At 41.5% G+C, this 20,406-nt stretch overlaps 1 protein-coding gene across 3 annotated transcripts in view; it reads right to left on the reverse strand.

Moving 5' to 3' along the window:
- The window catches only part of OBFC1_1 (CST complex subunit STN1), a gene marked incomplete at its 5' end in the record, with an annotated part of 47,469 nt that overhangs the window by 4,539 nt on the left and 22,524 nt on the right, over nucleotides 1-20,406 (reverse strand). For 2 of the 3 annotated variants that reach the window (XM_051219138.1, XM_051219139.1), the window contains 5 exons: nucleotides 1,659-1,799; nucleotides 3,178-3,302; nucleotides 4,041-4,304; nucleotides 5,272-5,367; nucleotides 10,948-11,115. In XM_051219138.1, coding sequence (XP_051067457.1) covers nucleotides 1,659-1,799; nucleotides 3,178-3,302; nucleotides 4,041-4,304; nucleotides 5,272-5,367; nucleotides 10,948-11,115 — 794 coding nt within the window. The remainder of the gene's footprint in view (nucleotides 1-1,658; nucleotides 1,800-3,177; nucleotides 3,303-4,040; nucleotides 4,305-5,271; nucleotides 5,368-10,947; nucleotides 11,116-20,406) is intronic. The other variant, XM_051219140.1, reaches the window with a different exon arrangement.

The following is a 20,406-nucleotide window of genomic DNA, read 5'->3' on the forward strand; positions in this document are numbered from 1 at the left end:
AGTTTAATGATGTTGAAATGCTGTTCAAAAACTTTTTTAAGGATTTCTAGTTTACTTTTCTCAATTATGGTAAGTATCATAAACAAGAATATTCTACCAATCCATGAACTTCCTTATCAATAATCTGAGCTATTTATGCGATTAAAATTGACTGACTTGTTTACTTTAGGAGTTTAATATCACTTAATAAAATGGTTCAAGTATATATCATAATGGTGTAGATCCATTCATTCTCCACGTTTGTGTTAATTAACAATATTTCATTATCTCTTATATCTATTTATTGCACCCAAACGGCATGGTACGTCCGAGGGTTGGGAGAGTTAGCTCTCCCTCTCGAAATACTCTCACATGGCCTTGAGTATACCGTCACTGCCATAGAAGTGAATGTTCGGGGCTTTAATTGGGTTGGTGGATATGGAGGATCCACCTTGGAGAATGAGAAAATCCTGATTCCAAACCAATGGTGCACTTGGGCTCCAGTATCCTGAAGGAACAAATGGCGTATGAACCAATTATTGGTCACCGGCTACCATGGGACTACACCTCCTAACGTTGCTTCACTGCCTTGTGGATCAGACCTCTAGATTAAAGGCTCGATGAGTGACTCCCTAAAAAACCATCTGCCTCGACTTGGGCGCCCGCTCGGACAGTGATTTAATAGTAACTACTTTATGTAGCGCATATATATTTTGGTGCCCCTCTGTGCTAATGTTTAAAATGAATAAATATATCTTCAGATAGTCCAGAGCTCATAACCCAAACACTTGAAGACCTATAAGATCAAGTTCATTAGCTTGACAGTTACCATTTAGATAAATTTGCGTTCATAAAAATGGTACCGAAACATCAACAACACAAAGGAAAATACACACACATAGAATCCCAAGTGACAGTATCACAGCCCATACACAAATCAAGTGACTTGTGTGGCGCATGTGTATTTGGTGCCCCTCTGTATCAATATTTGTGTTCAAATAAATAAACAAACATTTTATTATATCCTTTCTATTTACTTTATTATTTGGCTAATCTAGATAATTTCAGGCATCTAATCTTTTACACGTATTAGGCTGCTTAAAACTGTTTTTTATAAGAACTACATGGTTGGACACTACATTTTTCTTCTACTTTCTTATTGACTCAGATATTACTGAGTAATTCTGTAACTTGTTTATGTATAGAAATGACAGAATAATCCACTTCTAAGAATACTTGCTAACTGGCAATGTCTTAGTTCCTAATCAAACTAAACTAATCACATGCAGAGACACTTCGTTATGACTTCATTAATTTACTCTGTTCGTTTATAATAAAAACACAGATTCGTTATTCTAGGGTGTAACAGAGATTGTTGAATTTAAGATTTCACATCACAGGCTGACTTCAATTAGGCAACCACTAAAACCAGAAAATACTAAACAGTCGTTTTGTTCTACGGAGTATGAGACGAATATATCTAATGGAAAGGAATGATGGTCAAGCAATATCGTGAATTGATTGAAGTTAGAAATAAAAAGCAATGAATGCGAACTCGGCGTCTGAAAATTATGTCCTTGTCCAAAGACCTAGAGGTCCTGGATACTTTTATTAGTTGTCTATCCCAAATCAGTCTGAAATGTGAAGCTACAAAAAGAATTGTAATTAAAGTAACTTACCATAGTCAAAGATCTCCAGTTTGCTGTTACAGATTCAACTATTTTCGGATGTAAACATAAGTCTAATTTGGTAAACAATTGGACATTATCCTGTACTAGGATTCTACAACATTCTGTTACAAGTGAATTCGCTAAATTAACCTATAAAATAGAAAACAAATACAGGAAATGCCGTCACTGGGTTTGACTTATTTGCATCGAATATTAAACAAACGAAATACTATTTTGGGTCTTTGAACAAAATTGGCTTATAGTTACATTTCTTCTAATATTCTCGTTCGATATAAACAAGTTATATCTCACTCCTTTAGGATCTTAACTCAAGCTAATTACAATAGCATTCAGCTTTTTTCAGACAAGGGAATAGAAATACTAACAGCAATAGAATAATTGAACATACTGAATAATTTGTTCCCTTAGTTTAATTACATCTACTTAGATGTACTCTAACGTGTAAACATGAAAACTATAGGTCAGTTAACTACGGAGTTTAGAGTTGTAGAGTTTCACGACAAAAAAAATTCTACACTTGTAATATCCAAATGAGTAAAAATTTATATTTAGGATGCATCACGACTTTATGTGAGTTGCATTTCCAGAGTAAATAAATAAGTGAATTAAATCAATATAAATTTAAATAGTTACAAAAGAATAAAGCAAAGAATATTCAGTGCAATCGAAACAGGTTTGATCAATCCGATGTCATGTCATTCCAATCAAGGTGGCTTTTTGTGAAGCAAGTTTGTGTATTTATGTGTATGTTAGTGGGTGTGAAATTAATTTTCTACTCATTGGGGTATTACAAATATATCACTAATTTGATTATTAACAATCTAGTGTAGAGTTTGTTTGAAATTTTAAACTAAGCCTTGTTAATGATACTGTAGAGTTTCAGTTAACACAACTTAACTTAACCTAATTATCTATACAACTAAAAGTGAAGATTAACTAGATACTTTGAATATTATCATAAACTGAATAATCAGACATCTTCCCATTTCATACATCCTGATCTCTTAATCAATTTGAACAAAGCAAGAACACGATTTACAAAATAACATGAATTCATCATATTTCAAGACTTCTCAGCAGCTGAAAACGGCCTGAATTTACATTATTATTAGTACGAACAGCACATACCATAATCAATAAAGTTTAGTTTGAAACAACTTAGGAAACAGAAAGAAACAACATATTTAACATAATAATGATTATTTAGTATTTGTATGTTAAAGATGAAGTCAGATAAAGAAGAGCTTAAATTTGTAAATGAATTCACGACCTACAATCTTAAAGTAATAGGTCTGCATATGAGCTGAAATCTGATTATGATCTACAAAGGCTATCTTGAATTCTATTGTAAATCAAACGTTTTTAAACCATGTTTATTAACTGGAAATAAGAACCAACAAGTATTTTGTTTGCTAACTCAAGTTATTCCAGATAAACTTAATACTAAGAACTCTAAATGGTTGAAATTTTAATAAAATGAGTGATAAATGATATGAACAAAACCGACCACATGAGATTTTTTTATATTTTCTGCCACAACACCAGGATCATATGGATTTGAGTAAATTTCTTCCTGTAAACGGTACCTGTGAATTATGTGATGTAACAATTCACTTTCCTCCTTGATTGAACCTGTGAATCAAAGGAACACAAATGAGAGATTAGAAAGAAATTGTGATTTCTGTGATTGATAAAAAAGTTATTGTGGAAAAAAGCTCGAAAATGCATACAAAAGCGGGATCCTAACCTACAGAGATTTGTACCTTATCAACCTACTGAGTCTTTACTTGTGAATTGATCGACTGCATAAATTGCCACATGATTGAAATTATTAAATCATTTGGTTTTACTCTAGTCTTAAAACATCCAATGTCAAAACCCCAGAGTAGGAACTTTTAGATCTTAAACAAGAAGCTGTTTCAACACTTGTAAACATGTGCCGTTTCTGAATTTTGACTCAGTTGCCCAGAGTTTCAAGATCATTTTATACTTCCTATCCAGAGGGTTCGTTTTTTCTTCTAGAACTGAATCCTACCTAGTCTTTTTTATTAATACTGCAACTACGATTACAGTTTTTTAAATTACTTTATGAAATGGTTGTGCTCATAAGAAGTATTGGAAGATAGTTTTTTAACTGACCTTGCGCTCAATCCATGTAAATGTCAAACCATTAATTCCAACCTTGATAACAAAATCAATCAAGTTCACATGCAAAAAAGGTACGACCCAAAGTTGAATATATGATCTTCTTATTTGAAAGCGAGTTATTCAAAAGAATATTATGCTATGATGTTCTCCTTGTTAGTTTAAACGATCAGTTATGAGTCTTATGAAGGAATTTGCAGAAATGACCGATAATAATGAACTTACGACAGAAATAAGTATTAAGCTTTAGCTTTCCACGGAAGCATTTCAAACGACCTCTAAGCTGTAATATTTGGCCAACATGTAAGTTGGACGACTGTTCAGTTGAAGATGAAATAGGTTGTGACTTGCATGATAACTTGATAAGTTGCTCACACAAATAATGCTGTTCAAAATCAAATGAATTTTTCGTTGTTGATAATACATTAAAAAGGTTTGAACAGCCACGACGCCATATTGTGCAGGTTATACAACCAGTCCCATCGTCCACTAAATATATTAAATAATAAATACTATTAGAGACTAATAGAATACTATTTACAGTAGACCCAACGTAGTAAGTACATACGTATTAGATTCAAGCCTTATTGGATATCAGTTTATTAATAACCAACTGCTTAGATCGGAGTTGATCAAAATCATAAGCTTATAGCTAAGAGAAATTTTAAACTAGAATTGGAATGTTCATTCAGGAAAACTTACCCGGTATTTCATGTTAATCTGAAGTTAACTTTAGTTCAAGGGGATGAGGTGACTAAATTTATATATTTTTGTCATCTTTGAATTACATTTTATCTTAGATGCAATACTATTTGACTACTTAAGAAGGAGAATCCAAATAAACCCGATCGATCGATTAAGATTTTAAGTAGAACGGTTTAAAACTAGTTTTCAAGATATTCAACCTTGTATTATTTTACACCCATTGTTTATTTTCTGTTCACTTTCATTAGTTTCTTAGTACCTTGAGTGTTTTATCGTTTTCATTTTTTCCTCCAACTGATTTCCTGATATGATTTTATGGAATAAATTGAAGCAACACAAATTTGTGATAAGTTAAACGCTGCTTATGACCAGCTGAAAAACCATAACATAGTCTAAACTGAAATAATCAAGTGATTAATTAGGTATAGATTAAAATCCTATAATAGGATTTTTCGTTTTCTGCATAGACAGTATTGCGAAATGCAGAAAGCAACTAAAAATAAAATATCTCACTCACCGGGTACTTGGGTATGAGTTACAATCTACGGGTGACGGCTAAAGATACTACCCGGCTAACCAAACCGAAGCAGGCGAGAGAGATGGTTGAACCTCAGATTTGGAGGATAAAAGTTGAACGCCTCAATCAATAAGTTACCGTATACTTACAAAACTTTACGCAATTAATATCTTTTAAGTATTAATAACAAACTTAGTAATTAAAAATGTGAATTTGCAATGATTTGTAGCTTACAATCAACAATAAAAAATCTCTCGCGTTCGTAAACAGTGCGCACTATTCCCACAACATCAACAAACAATAGCCATCTATGACCGAGACGGAAAGGACCTATCAAATGAATACAGAAAATAAGAACAATAACACATTGTGAGTTATACTGAAACAAGCTGAATAAATTGAAAGATAAATGAAACCTATTTAAAATGGATCACACAACTAAATGTACAATAGCCAGAAGGGAGAAATGTACGTCGATGGTTTAAGAACTCGACATGTAAATTGGAAATCTAATCCGACTACTAAGAATTATACAGCTACATAATATTCAGTCAGTTATCATCAGGATAGACCCTGGCACATATTTGTGTTGGCCACAGTTGACATACCACACAAGCATGATAAGATAAAAATAGCCAGAGGGAATGATGCAGAGATCGGAATTATGTATCAGTAATAAAAGTGAGAAAGACTGAACATTAAGAATATGGTTCATAAAGACAGAGAGGACAGGTATGCTGGAATTCACAATCGAGAGTAGAGCAAAGAGTGAGTTTATCTGCACCACCTAAGGTCTTTATTGACCACAGTCATAATGCAGACCCCGACAAATTAATCTGCATCGAACATGGATCAAGCCAAGTCGGTAATTTTATGAATCGATGCATGTTTAAGCATAGCAGCACCTATTTTATTTTTAAATACGTATAAATACTACTAGAATAGGAACCAAAATAAATAAGGGCCACACGTCTAAAGAAATAAAATTGTGGAGATAGAGGAATTAGTAGGAGATATGTATAAATAAATGAAAACAGGTGAATACGAGTAGCATTTAATAGGATAAGGTATTCGTTTAGGAAAAATACAACAGTTAAACAAGTTCCTCTCACATTTATGAAATAAGTGAGAAAAATTACTGTACGAGCGCTACTGACTTCTATTCTGAGCCGCGTCTGATAACAACTCAAGACACTGTGTCGCGCCGTTTCTAGGACCCCAACCAAGGGGTCTTGGAAGACTAACAGAGGCCAATCATGTACAGCTTCCTTTCATACCGCGATACTATGTGGTGCACTGAACAACGCTCCACTTATTTCAGCAGGTCCCAGCATCGAAAAGTAATGCACGACGTGAAATTCGCTGGGATGGCATTCGTAAGACATGTCCAAACCACCGAAGTCAGTGTTTTAAGACGGTGACATGAACTGAATTATAGTCGCTGTGCTTGAATACATATTGCTAAACCTCTGCATTACTAGCATGGTGTGGCCACTGGATATCGGCAATTCTTTAGACAACAGTGATCCAACACAGAGAGTCGTTTCCATCCTCAACTCGAAGAGGTCAGGTTCCACAAGCGTAGAGCAAAGCTGCTCTCACCGACGCGTTGTAGATCCGACCTTTACAGCCAGAATAACGTCATGAAGGCGTCAATGATGGCCCAGATTGGCATAAACCAATCTGGTTCCCAGTATACGTTCATTGATCTTATCACTCACCCTACCACCAGGATTTGCACAGCTACCCAGATACATGAACTTCTCGACTAATTCTATCTGCTCAATATGGTAGAGTGATCGCAGGTACAGACTCCTTCCAGTCTCATAAAAGCACTTTGAACTCAGAAGGTGAGAAGCACATTCTATTACTGACGGATATTAATTAAGCGCGGACTGCATGGCTCGAGTATCGCCTCACAAAAAGAAAACATTATGCGCATACACAACGTCGAAAAGTCTTTCTCCCAGTAACCGATCTAGACCACCATTACCTACATCAACTACGTCAAAGTTAAAGATTAGTCAAACCCACCTAATTCTATTGCTTGAATGAAACTGAGGTGGTTGTATGCACTTACCCTGACCCATGTTTAAACACGGAGCGTTCAAGCTGTTAATAAACTTCTCAGGCACACTCTTCCTCAACAAAACCTCATTTCTGTGCGACGGATCAAAGCTGGTCTTGATACCAATAAAAAGAACGATTGTAAGCTTGCGATATGTATGGAGGTGTTCTAGAATTTGGTGGAGAGTGAAGATATAATTAATGCATCCATGTCCTAGACGAAAAATAGCCTACTTCTTGTGAGTCAGTCTTCCACTCATTCTGGACAATCTGCTTAGCATGACAAAAGCCAATAGCTTGGAAACAACTGAAAGTAGATTTACTCCCTGATAATGGGTGTAAAAATGTCTTAGGCCCTTTAGAAAGATGGAAACGACCATCACTTTATTTCATGGTGTCGGGATACTTTATATTTCTTAGATATTTTCGAACAATTCAGTCAAAAGTACATCGCTATCCCTTAAAACAGCTGGAGATAAGTCATCTGGGTTCGTGGCGCTTTAGAAGTCGGAATTTTTGAAGATCTAGTTTTTTTCCAAGCTACCTCTACATTGGCACACATCCCCATGACCCATAAATCCCACGACATTATCATGATAGCACAGATGCATTCATCTTTAATATTACTTGTTATATTTTTATTCAGAAATCTACATATTTCACACATTTTTCAGTATATTTTTTTATTTTTACTAAAACTGCGCACTTTGGCGAGTTCATACGTGTTAAGGAAACTGCACTTCCGAAAAATAAAATCAGTGACAATGGGAAGATGTTTAAAAGAACAATAAAAAGGCAGTGTGTGAAGAGTTATGAGATGCTCAAGATGCGATGGAAGATAGTGAATGCGACTGTACTATTGTGATTTGTTTTGAACCAAGTCACCTTGGATGTCCATAATTTTTATTAATTAGTGGACCAGATGCGAGAAACGTGTATCTCTTGATACAACACATAATCGACCAGTGACTTCGTCAAGTGGAGCTTCTACCGCAGTATATTTATTTATCAGCATAATCAACCACAAAGATCAGATTTCCGACTTTTATTACGAAATTATTACTACAACAAAAACTATCAGCTTATGTCACAGTCTGCCTCTTTAGTTACATACCTTCTATGAGTGATACTAATAATAATTGTATAATAGTGTTCAACTTAGAAAATGGTAAGAAGTATGTTTGATGCGTTTTTCTGGACTATACTTCAGCTTTTGATTCTATACCAAGACAACGTTTACTTAACAAGTTAATCAGCGTCAACACTGACAGCTGGATAACCAACTGGCTATGTTCCTACCTCTCTGGAAGGGAACAGTACACTGTATTTGGAGGAAAGTGTTCAGAGTCTCTACTGTCTCATGAAGGTGTACCACAAGGAGCTGTTCTTTCACCTCTTTTTTCAATTTTTTCTGCATGATCTGCCATTTTCCACAGAAAACTTATGTGAAATATGCGGATGATCTCACTGTATGTATGCCTATCTCTTCCTCTTTACATCCCACAGAAATGAATGGGTTTTTGTCTCGTATTGATTGTTGGTCTGTTGGTAATGGTCTCATACTTAATCCGTCTAAATGTCAAGCTGTTAACTTTAGCATGAGACATGAACGGAATCTAAACACCATTTTGAGATCCCATAGTGCTTGTACCATCGGAGACTCTTTGATAAACTCAGTGTCGAAGGTCAATTATCTTGGTGTCACCTTTTCCTCTGATCTGTCTTGGTCTTCCCACGATTTATCGTTATCGAAGAAGATTTTCCGTCTGACCTACTACATAAAGAGGTTGCATGCTCTTGGAATTACTTGTCATTTACTCTTACAATTTGTCAATTCATGCATATTACCTATTATTCTTTACTGTTCTCCATTATTCTTTTCCGGGCTTTTGAGAAAAGTCTTTGATGTATTGCGGAGAGTGCTGAAGGCAGTTAGCAAGGTGTGTGGTGAATCTTTCGAGATCATAATTAATATGGTTGTGGATAGACATCTAAAGTCATGAAAACTCCTGGCAGGTGTTATTTTATCAGATACTAACCATCCCCTTCACTCTTATATTTCTCCTTGTATATCTTCTGGTAGAACGAGACGTAATTACATTAAAATCTATGCACGCAAGCAAAAGTATAAAAGTTCTATAGTACCTTACCTAGCAAATATACTCTGTGACGAACAGGTTGTTAGAGTTAACCTAGTCAACAAACTGAATTCTTAACATGTCTCTAATTTGAAAAGTTGTACAGTTTTTCAGATTTTTTTAAACCTTTTTTCCCTTTTTTGTCTTTGTCTCCGTTCTTTTTTTGTGTAAGAAACTTGTTGAAATACCCTGTGCTGAGAATTTCTATATTGTACCAAAATATAATATTGAATAAAGCCATTAATAATAATAGTAATAATCACAGCAAAAAACAGGTTATTTCTAAAATACCTATAATAAAATGAATGTAGCTCGGTGTTAGTGTTTTACGATTGTGTCAGCAGAATGTAACGTAGAACATAGTGCATGTGTACATTGGTTCAAGCTACCATACCGCATTAACACGGCGAGATGAAATTGTTAGGGTAAACCCCATGGTGGTAGGGTTATTAACAGTTTAGTGGGAATATAAAAGATTTATTTACTTATTTATTTTAACACAGATATGGGTACAAGGAGGCACCAAATACATATGCGTCACACAAATCTCATTCGATATGTGTGAGGGCTGTGATACTGCCCGGGTGCCCAAACCGAAGCGGGAGGTTTTCTTAGGAGGCCACACCCGGAGCCTTCGACCTAAATGTCTGATCCACAAGGCAGTGGAGCATCGTAAGGGGATACAGTCCCATAGTTGCCGGTGACCAACGATTGGTTCATACGCCTTTTGTTCCTTCAGGATACTGGAGCCCATGTGCACCATTGGTTTGGAGTCAGGGTTTTCCAACTCCCCTAGGTGGACTCTCCATGTCCACCAACCCAGTTAAAGCGCCAGACATTCGCCTTTCATCCTCTCATTTTCGTAAACAACACCCCCGCCACGAGAAGGCAGTGAGTAGGACTTCCCTGGCAGAGACTATATACGCCTGGCCATGTGAGAGCATTTCGAGAGGGAGAGCTGACTCTCCTCACTTTCGGCCGTACCAGGGCATTTGGGGACATAGAAAAGATTAGACATCCGAAATACAATTCAAGAATATATAAATCAGTGAAATAAAAAAATTATCAGAAATTCGGAAACCTAGAATATAGGGAAAAAAGAGTTGATGTACCTGAGCCATTGCAAATGATTTTCAATCACGTTATTCAAAATCTCTAACCACTAGTCAAGATAATCACACGGACTCCAACCAGATAGTTTGTATCTGCCAACACTGTTTAGTCCAATTGTCACGTTTGGTTTTGCCGGCCCCATAACTTTTCCATCCTATTCCTATATCAGCTATCATCGCGCGTCGAGGCAGTCGATGAAGATTTACTACCTAATCATACTCACCTAATAATCTGCATTCAACCTCAGAATCGCTAACTTGATGGTCCCAAAATATACGAGCACAGACGCGTATTTGGAAAAAGAGCACACCTGTGTAAAAATCGGCTCGTCACGACCACTTAAATACTCAGGAAATATTGCAAGAGGCACAAGTAAAGCAAGCCACATACAAATCAAGTGACTTATGTGGCGCATAAGTGAAAAACAACAACTATGGAAGGATAAAATCAAAACCTTTACAATACTAGGCACTTAGCTACGAAGCCACATTGTGCCTTGCTTATAAGCTAGTTAGTGAGCAAGATTTAGTAGTTAATTTCTTGTCAAAAGCAATTATTTTGCTAACACTCACTCTTCAAAGAGGCTTCTTACCATTACCACCAACTAGTTTGATTTCTGAAAGTTCCCCCAATAACAATTGATAGTGTTCATTAGCCAAAGGATCTAATATAAGTGAAAGTGCATGAGATTGTGTTTGATTTGCGTCTGGGAGTACTGCAGACAACCACCGACTATCATCAAGACAACTCAAGGACATCACTGAAAATCAAAATGAGGAACTCAGAAAATCACACCAAAAATACATTTATGAGAAATCATTCACAGCATACATATCATACAAAAAACCATGAAACATTTATTATGAGGTTATTATTAATCGTAATTTCAAGCTGATACAGAAGTTTCGAGATTCTCCGGAAGTCACGAAGCTGATGCCTCTTCTAACAACCGGAACAACAAATTATTTAGGTACATAGAATGTCCGGACAATGTAGGAGACTGGAAGAACCAGTCAAATAGCAATAGAAATGAGGAGATACAAAATGGCGGTTGTATGAATAAGATAAACCCATTAGACCCAAATTCGACATAAAAGAATGAATTCGGAAGAGAAGCTGCTGTGCTCTAATCACGAAGAAACTGCTTCGTACACTCAGAAAGTTGCTCTGATACTGTTCAAAAAGTCACGTAAAGCACTGAAAGGATGAGAATCTCATGGACACAGAACCATCAAAGCATCCTTCAAAACAAAGGAGGGGGTCACAATGAATATTATCCAGTTTTGTGCACTCATCAATAATAGTAATTAAAAAAAAACCAGTTTTATAAGAGGCTGTGGTCGATCATGGGGAAGTGCTCAGGAAAGGACCTGACCATCCAGATGAAAGACCTAAAAGCCAAAGCCTGGATGGACATCTGGTATGAATAAATCATGGGACAACATGGACTGAAACAAAAGGATGAGAATGGTGACAGATTTTAAAATTTATGTGTATTCAACACAATGGTTGTAGGCAACGTTATAATCACCTACAAATCCATTGACGAATCTACATGGGTCTCACCGGATAACATTATAAAGGACCTGATCAATCACACTTGCATCACTAAGAAACTCAGATCAATAGCAGACCTGAGCAGACAGAGAGTAGCTGACATCGATTCAGATCACCACCTGGTGGTTACCATTAAACTGAAGCTAAAGAAGCACTGGATAACTGGAGAAACAGCATTGCAATGATTCAGTACAGACTTCCTCCGAGATACTGACAAACTCAACGAATTCATGATACCTCTCTGCTATGTTTGAAGCGATTACGAGTTCACCTAGTCTGCGAACGGAACAAAGACTGTGATCAAAGACCAATAAGCTAGCTATTCTGATGCGTCCCAGACCCGGTAACCAGAGAGAGAAGTGCAAGTCCGAAACGGGGAAATATACCCCTCAACCAGCCAGTAGTACGAGAAATCAAAACAAGTCTAGTCGGAAATACACTCGTATAATATTGGTTTGTACACCCATTATTTGATAAATAATCAAGACAAAATCATATATATGAAAGATAATTAGTGCTTACAAATCATATGTTGAATACAGATCATATTAACTCAATAAAAAATATCGTATCACAAATGATTGATCACTGGGTGCGCCAGTTCCCTCAAGATTACAGGTACACCTTGCTGACGAGTGCCAAGTAGCACGAAACCCGGGTCCAGGGTTTCCTGTTGACTACCTCCAACCACCATCTAATCTCAATACATAGTGCCCTCAGTGTCGAGTCACCTAGACTGGTGGCCACATTGCAACATGATCGATAGCATTCGATCTGCACTAATAGGGACTAGACAAGCATGAGATTGATCACCACCCAGTGATCAATCAATTGTGATTACATCTCAGTCCTACAGGAGGTTAGTCACGGCTCGGATAGCTCAGTGGTAACGTCTCTGACTGTGAAGCTGGGTGACACGAGATCGAATCCGCCAGGGAGCACCAGTTCCCTCAAGATTACAGGTACACCTTGCTGACGAGTGCCAAGTAGCACGAAACCCGGGTCCAGGGTTTCCTGTTGACTACCTCCAACCACCATCTAATCTCAATACATAGTGCCCTCAGTGTCGAGTCACCTAGACTGGTGGCCACATTGCAACATGATCGATAGCATTCGATCTGCACTAATAGGGACTAGACAAGCATGAGATTGATCACCACCCAGTGATCAATCAATTGTGATTACATCTCAGTCCTACAGGAGGTTAGTCACGGCTCGGATAGCTCAGTGGTAACGTCTCTGACTGTGAAGCTGGGTGACACGAGATCGAATCCGCCAGGGAGCACCAGTTCCCTCAAGATTACAGGTACACCTTGCTGACGAGTGCCAAGTAGCACGAAACCCGGGTCCAGGGTTTCCTGTTGACTACCTCCAACCACCATCTAATCTCAATACATAGTGCCCTCAGTGTCGAGTCACCTAGACTGGTGGCCACATTGCAACATGATCGATAGCATTCGATCTGCACTAATAGGGACTAGACAAGCATGAGATTGATCACCACCCAGTGATCAATCAATTGTGATTACATCTCAGTCCTACAGGAGGTTAGTCACGGCTCGGATAGCTCAGTGGTAACGTCTCTGACTGTGAAGCTGGGTGACACGAGATCGAATCCGCCAGGGAGCACCAGTTCCCTCAAGATTACAGGTACACCTTGCTGACGAGTGCCAAGTAGCACGAAACCCGGGTCCAGGGTTTCCTGTTGACTACCTCCAACCACCATCTAATCTCAATACATAGTGCCCTCAGTGTCGAGTCACCTAGACTGGTGGCCACATTGCAACATGATCGATAGCATTCGATCTGCACTAATAGGGACTAGACAAGCATGAGATTGATCACCACCCAGTGATCAATCAATTGTGATTACATCTCAGTCCTACAGGAGGTTAGTCACGGCTCGGATAGCTCAGTGGTAACGTCTCTGACTGTGAAGCTGGGTGACACGAGATCGAATCCGCCAGGGAGCACCAGTTCCCTCAAGATTACAGGTACACCTTGCTGACGAGTGCCAAGTAGCACGAAACCCGGGTCCAGGGTTTCCTGTTGACTACCTCCAACCACCATCTAATCTCAATACATAGTGCCCTCAGTGTCGAGTCACCTAGACTGGTGGCCACATTGCAACATGATCGATAGCATTCGATCTGCACTAATAGGGACTAGACAAGCATGAGATTGATCACCACCCAGTGATCAATCAATTGTGATTACATCTCAGTCCTACAGGAGGTTAGTCACGGCTCGGATAGCTCAGTGGTAACGTCTCTGACTGTGAAGCTGGGTGACACGAGATCGAATCCGCCAGGGAGCACCAGTTCCCTCAAGATTACAGGTACACCTTGCTGACGAGTGCCAAGTAGCACGAAACCCGGGTCCAGGGTTTCCTGTTGACTACCTCCAACCACCATCTAATCTCAATACATAGTGCCCTCAGTGTCGAGTCACCTAGACTGGTGGCCACATTGCAACATGATCGATAGCATTCGATCTGCACTAATAGGGACTAGACAAGCATGAGATTGATCACCACCCAGTGATCAATCAATTGTGATTACATCTCAGTCCTACAGGAGGTTAGTCACGGCTCGGATAGCTCAGTGGTAACGTCTCTGACTGTGAAGCTGGGTGACACGAGATCGAATCCGCCAGGGAGCACCAGTTCCCTCAAGATTACAGGTACACCTTGCTGACGAGTGCCAAGTAGCACGAAACCCGGGTCCAGGGTTTCCTGTTGACTACCTCCAACCACCATCTAATCTCAATACATAGTGCCCTCAGTGTCGAGTCACCTAGACTGGTGGCCACATTGCAACATGATCGATAGCATTCGATCTGCACTAATAGGGACTAGACAAGCATGAGATTGATCACCACCCAGTGATCAATCAATTGTGATTACATCTCAGTCCTACAGGAGGTTAGTCACGGCTCGGATAGCTCAGTGGTAACGTCTCTGACTGTGAAGCTGGGTGACACGAGATCGAATCCGCCAGGGAGCACCAGTTCCCTCAAGATTACAGGTACACCTTGCTGACGAGTGCCAAGTAGCACGAAACCCGGGTCCAGGGTTTCCTGTTGACTACCTCCAACCACCATCTAATCTCAATACATAGTGCCCTCAGTGTCGAGTCACCTAGACTGGTGGCCACATTGCAACATGATCGATAGCATTCGATCTGCACTAATAGGGACTAGACAAGCATGAGATTGATCACCACCCAGTGATCAATCAATTGTGATTACATCTCAGTCCTACAGGAGGTTAGTCACGGCTCGGATAGCTCAGTGGTAACGTCTCTGACTGTGAAGCTGGGTGACACGAGATCGAATCCGCCAGGGAGCACCAGTTCCCTCAAGATTACAGGTACACCTTGCTGACGAGTGCCAAGTAGCACGAAACCCGGGTCCAGGGTTTCCTGTTGACTACCTCCAACCACCATCTAATCTCAATACATAGTGCCCTCAGTGTCGAGTCACCTAGACTGGTGGCCACATTGCAACATGATCGATAGCATTCGATCTGCACTAATAGGGACTAGACAAGCATGAGATTGATCACCACCCAGTGATCAATCAATTGTGATTACATCTCAGTCCTACAGGAGGTTAGTCACGGCTCGGATAGCTCAGTGGTAACGTCTCTGACTGTGAAGCTGGGTGACACGAGATCGAATCCGCCAGGGAGCACCAGTTCCCTCAAGATTACAGGTACACCTTGCTGACGAGTGCCAAGTAGCACGAAACCCGGGTCCAGGGTTTCCTGTTGACTACCTCCAACCACCATCTAATCTCAATACATAGTGCCCTCAGTGTCGAGTCACCTAGACTGGTGGCCACATTGCAACATGATCGATAGCATTCGATCTGCACTAATAGGGACTAGACAAGCATGAGATTGATCACCACCCAGTGATCAATCAATTGTGATTACATCTCAGTCCTACAGGAGGTTAGTCACGGCTCGGATAGCTCAGTGGTAACGTCTCTGACTGTGAAGCTGGGTGACACGAGATCGAATCCGCCAGGGAGCACCAGTTCCCTCAAGATTACAGGTACACCTTGCTGACGAGTGCCAAGTAGCACGAAACCCGGGTCCAGGGTTTCCTGTTGACTACCTCCAACCACCATCTAATCTCAATACATAGTGCCCTCAGTGTCGAGTCACCTAGACTGGTGGCCACATTGCAACATGATCGATAGCATTCGATCTGCACTAATAGGGACTAGACAAGCATGAGATTGATCACCACCCAGTGATCAATCAATTGTGATTACATCTCAGTCCTACAGGAGGTTAGTCACGGCTCGGATAGCTCAGTGGTAACGTCTCTGACTGTGAAGCTGGGTGACACGAGATCGAATCCGCCAGGGAGCACCAGTTCCCTCAAGATTACAGGTACACCTTGCTGACGAGTGCCAAGTAGCACGAAACCCGGGTCCAGGGTTTCCTGTTGACTACCTCCAACCACCATCTAATCTCAATACATAGTGCCCTCAGTGTCGAGTCACCTAGACTGGTGGCCACATTGCAACATGATCGATAGCATTCGATCTGCACTAATAGGGACTAGACAAGCATGAGATTGATCACCACCCAGTGATCAATCAATTGTGATTACATCTCAGTCCTACAGGAGGTTAGTCACGGCTCGGATAGCTCAGTGGTAACGTCTCTGACTGTGAAGCTGGGTGACACGAGATCGAATCCGCCAGGGAGCACCAGTTCCCTCAAGATTACAGGTACACCTTGCTGACGAGTGCCAAGTAGCACGAAACCCGGGTCCAGGGTTTCCTGTTGACTACCTCCAACCACCATCTAATCTCAATACATAGTGCCCTCAGTGTCGAGTCACCTAGACTGGTGGCCACATTGCAACATGATCGATAGCATTCGATCTGCACTAATAGGGACTAGACAAGCATGAGATTGATCACCACCCAGTGATCAATCAATTGTGATTACATCTCAGTCCTACAGGAGGTTAGTCACGGCTCGGATAGCTCAGTGGTAACGTCTCTGACTGTGAAGCTGGGTGACACGAGATCGAATCCGCCAGGGAGCACCAGTTCCCTCAAGATTACAGGTACACCTTGCTGACGAGTGCCAAGTAGCACGAAACCCGGGTCCAGGGTTTCCTGTTGACTACCTCCAACCACCATCTAATCTCAATACATAGTGCCCTCAGTGTCGAGTCACCTAGACTGGTGGCCACATTGCAACATGATCGATAGCATTCGATCTGCACTAATAGGGACTAGACAAGCATGAGATTGATCACCACCCAGTGATCAATCAATTGTGATTACATCTCAGTCCTACAGGAGGTTAGTCACGGCTCGGATAGCTCAGTGGTAACGTCTCTGACTGTGAAGCTGGGTGACACGAGATCGAATCCGCCAGGGAGCACCAGTTCCCTCAAGATTACAGGTACACCTTGCTGACGAGTGCCAAGTAGCACGAAACCCGGGTCCAGGGTTTCCTGTTGACTACCTCCAACCACCATCTAATCTCAATACATAGTGCCCTCAGTGTCGAGTCACCTAGACTGGTGGCCACATTGCAACATGATCGATAGCATTCGATCTGCACTAATAGGGACTAGACAAGCATGAGATTGATCACCACCCAGTGATCAATCAATTGTGATTACATCTCAGTCCTACAGGAGGTTAGTCACGGCTCGGATAGCTCAGTGGTAACGTCTCTGACTGTGAAGCTGGGTGACACGAGATCGAATCCGCCAGGGAGCACCAGTTCCCTCAAGATTACAGGTACACCTTGCTGACGAGTGCCAAGTAGCACGAAACCCGGGTCCAGGGTTTCCTGTTGACTACCTCCAACCACCATCTAATCTCAATACATAGTGCCCTCAGTGTCGAGTCACCTAGACTGGTGGCCACATTGCAACATGATCGATAGCATTCGATCTGCACTAATAGGGACTAGACAAGCATGAGATTGATCACCACCCAGTGATCAATCAATTGTGATTACATCTCAGTCCTACAGGAGGTTAGTCACGGCTCGGATAGCTCAGTGGTAACGTCTCTGACTGTGAAGCTGGGTGACACGAGATCGAATCCGCCAGGGAGCACCAGTTCCCTCAAGATTACAGGTACACCTTGCTGACGAGTGCCAAGTAGCACGAAACCCGGGTCCAGGGTTTCCTGTTGACTACCTCCAACCACCATCTAATCTCAATACATAGTGCCCTCAGTGTCGAGTCACCTAGACTGGTGGCCACATTGCAACATGATCGATAGCATTCGATCTGCACTAATAGGGACTAGACAAGCATGAGATTGATCACCACCCAGTGATCAATCAATTGTGATTACATCTCAGTCCTACAGGAGGTTAGTCACGGCTCGGATAGCTCAGTGGTAACGTCTCTGACTGTGAAGCTGGGTGACACGAGATCGAATCCGCCAGGGAGCACCAGTTCCCTCAAGATTACAGGTACACCTTGCTGACGAGTGCCAAGTAGCACGAAACCCGGGTCCAGGGTTTCCTGTTGACTACCTCCAACCACCATCTAATCTCAATACATAGTGCCCTCAGTGTCGAGTCACCTAGACTGGTGGCCACATTGCAACATGATCGATAGCATTCGATCTGCACTAATAGGGACTAGACAAGCATGAGATTGATCACCACCCAGTGATCAATCAATTGTGATTACATCTCAGTCCTACAGGAGGTTAGTCACGGCTCGGATAGCTCAGTGGTAACGTCTCTGACTGTGAAGCTGGGTGACACGAGATCGAATCCGCCAGGGAGCACCAGTTCCCTCAAGATTACAGGTACACCTTGCTGACGAGTGCCAAGTAGCACGAAACCCGGGTCCAGGGTTTCCTGTTGACTACCTCCAACCACCATCTAATCTCAATACATAGTGCCCTCAGTGTCGAGTCACCTAGACTGGTGGCCACATTGCAACATGATCGATAGCATTCGATCTGCACTAATAGGGACTAGACAAGCATGAGATTGATCACCACCCAGTGATCAATCAATTGTGATTACATCTCAGTCCTACAGGAGGTTAGTCACGGCTCGGATAGCTCAGTGGTAACGTCTCTGACTGTGAAGCTGGGTGACACGAGATCGAATCCGCCAGGGAGCACCAGTTCCCTCAAGATTACAGGTACACCTTGCTGACGAGTGCCAAGTAGCACGAAACCCGGGTCCAGGGTTTCCTGTTGACTACCTCCAACCACCATCTAATCTCAATACATAGTGCCCTCAGTGTCGAGTCACCTAGACTGGTGGCCACATTGCAACATGATCGATAGCATTCGATCTGCACTAATAGGGACTAGACAAGCATGAGATTGATCACCACCCAGTGATCAATCAATTGTGATTACATCTCAGTCCTACAGGAGGTTAGTCACGGCTCGGATAGCTCAGTGGTAACGTCTCTGACTGTGAAGCTGGGTGACACGAGATCGAATCCGCCAGGGAGCACCAGTTCCCTCAAGATTACAGGTACACCTTGCTGACGAGTGCCAAGTAGCACGAAACCCGGGTCCAGGGTTTCCTGTTGACTACCTCCAACCACCATCTAATCTCAATACATAGTGCCCTCAGTGTCGAGTCACCTAGACTGGTGGCCACATTGCAACATGATCGATAGCATTCGATCTGCACTAATAGGGACTAGACAAGCATGAGATTGATCACCACCCAGTGATCAATCAATTGTGATTACATCTCAGTCCTACAGGAGGTTAGTCACGGCTCGGATAGCTCAGTGGTAACGTCTCTGACTGTGAAGCTGGGTGACACGAGATCGAATCCGCCAGGGAGCACCAGTTCCCTCAAGATTACAGGTACACCTTGCTGACGAGTGCCAAGTAGCACGAAACCCGGGTCCAGGGTTTCCTGTTGACTACCTCCAACCACCATCTAATCTCAATACATAGTGCCCTCAGTGTCGAGTCACCTAGACTGGTGGCCACATTGCAACATGATCGATAGCATTCGATCTGCACTAATAGGGACTAGACAAGCATGAGATTGATCACCACCCAGTGATCAATCAATTGTGATTACATCTCAGTCCTACAGGAGGTTAGTCACGGCTCGGATAGCTCAGTGGTAACGTCTCTGACTGTGAAGCTGGGTGACACGAGATCGAATCCGCCAGGGAGCACCAGTTCCCTCAAGATTACAGGTACACCTTGCTGACGAGTGCCAAGTAGCACGAAACCCGGGTCCAGGGTTTCCTGTTGACTACCTCCAACCACCATCTAATCTCAATACATAGTGCCCTCAGTGTCGAGTCACCTAGACTGGTGGCCACATTGCAACATGATCGATAGCATTCGATCTGCACTAATAGGGACTAGACAAGCATGAGATTGATCACCACCCAGTGATCAATCAATTGTGATTACATCTCAGTCCTACAGGAGGTTAGTCACGGCTCGGATAGCTCAGTGGTAACGTCTCTGACTGTGAAGCTGGGTGACACGAGATCGA

The sequence above is a fragment of the Schistosoma haematobium genome, chromosome 2 (assembly GCF_000699445.3).
Source record: "Schistosoma haematobium chromosome 2, whole genome shotgun sequence".
In the NCBI taxonomy this organism is placed as follows: domain Eukaryota; kingdom Metazoa; phylum Platyhelminthes; class Trematoda; order Strigeidida; family Schistosomatidae; genus Schistosoma; species Schistosoma haematobium.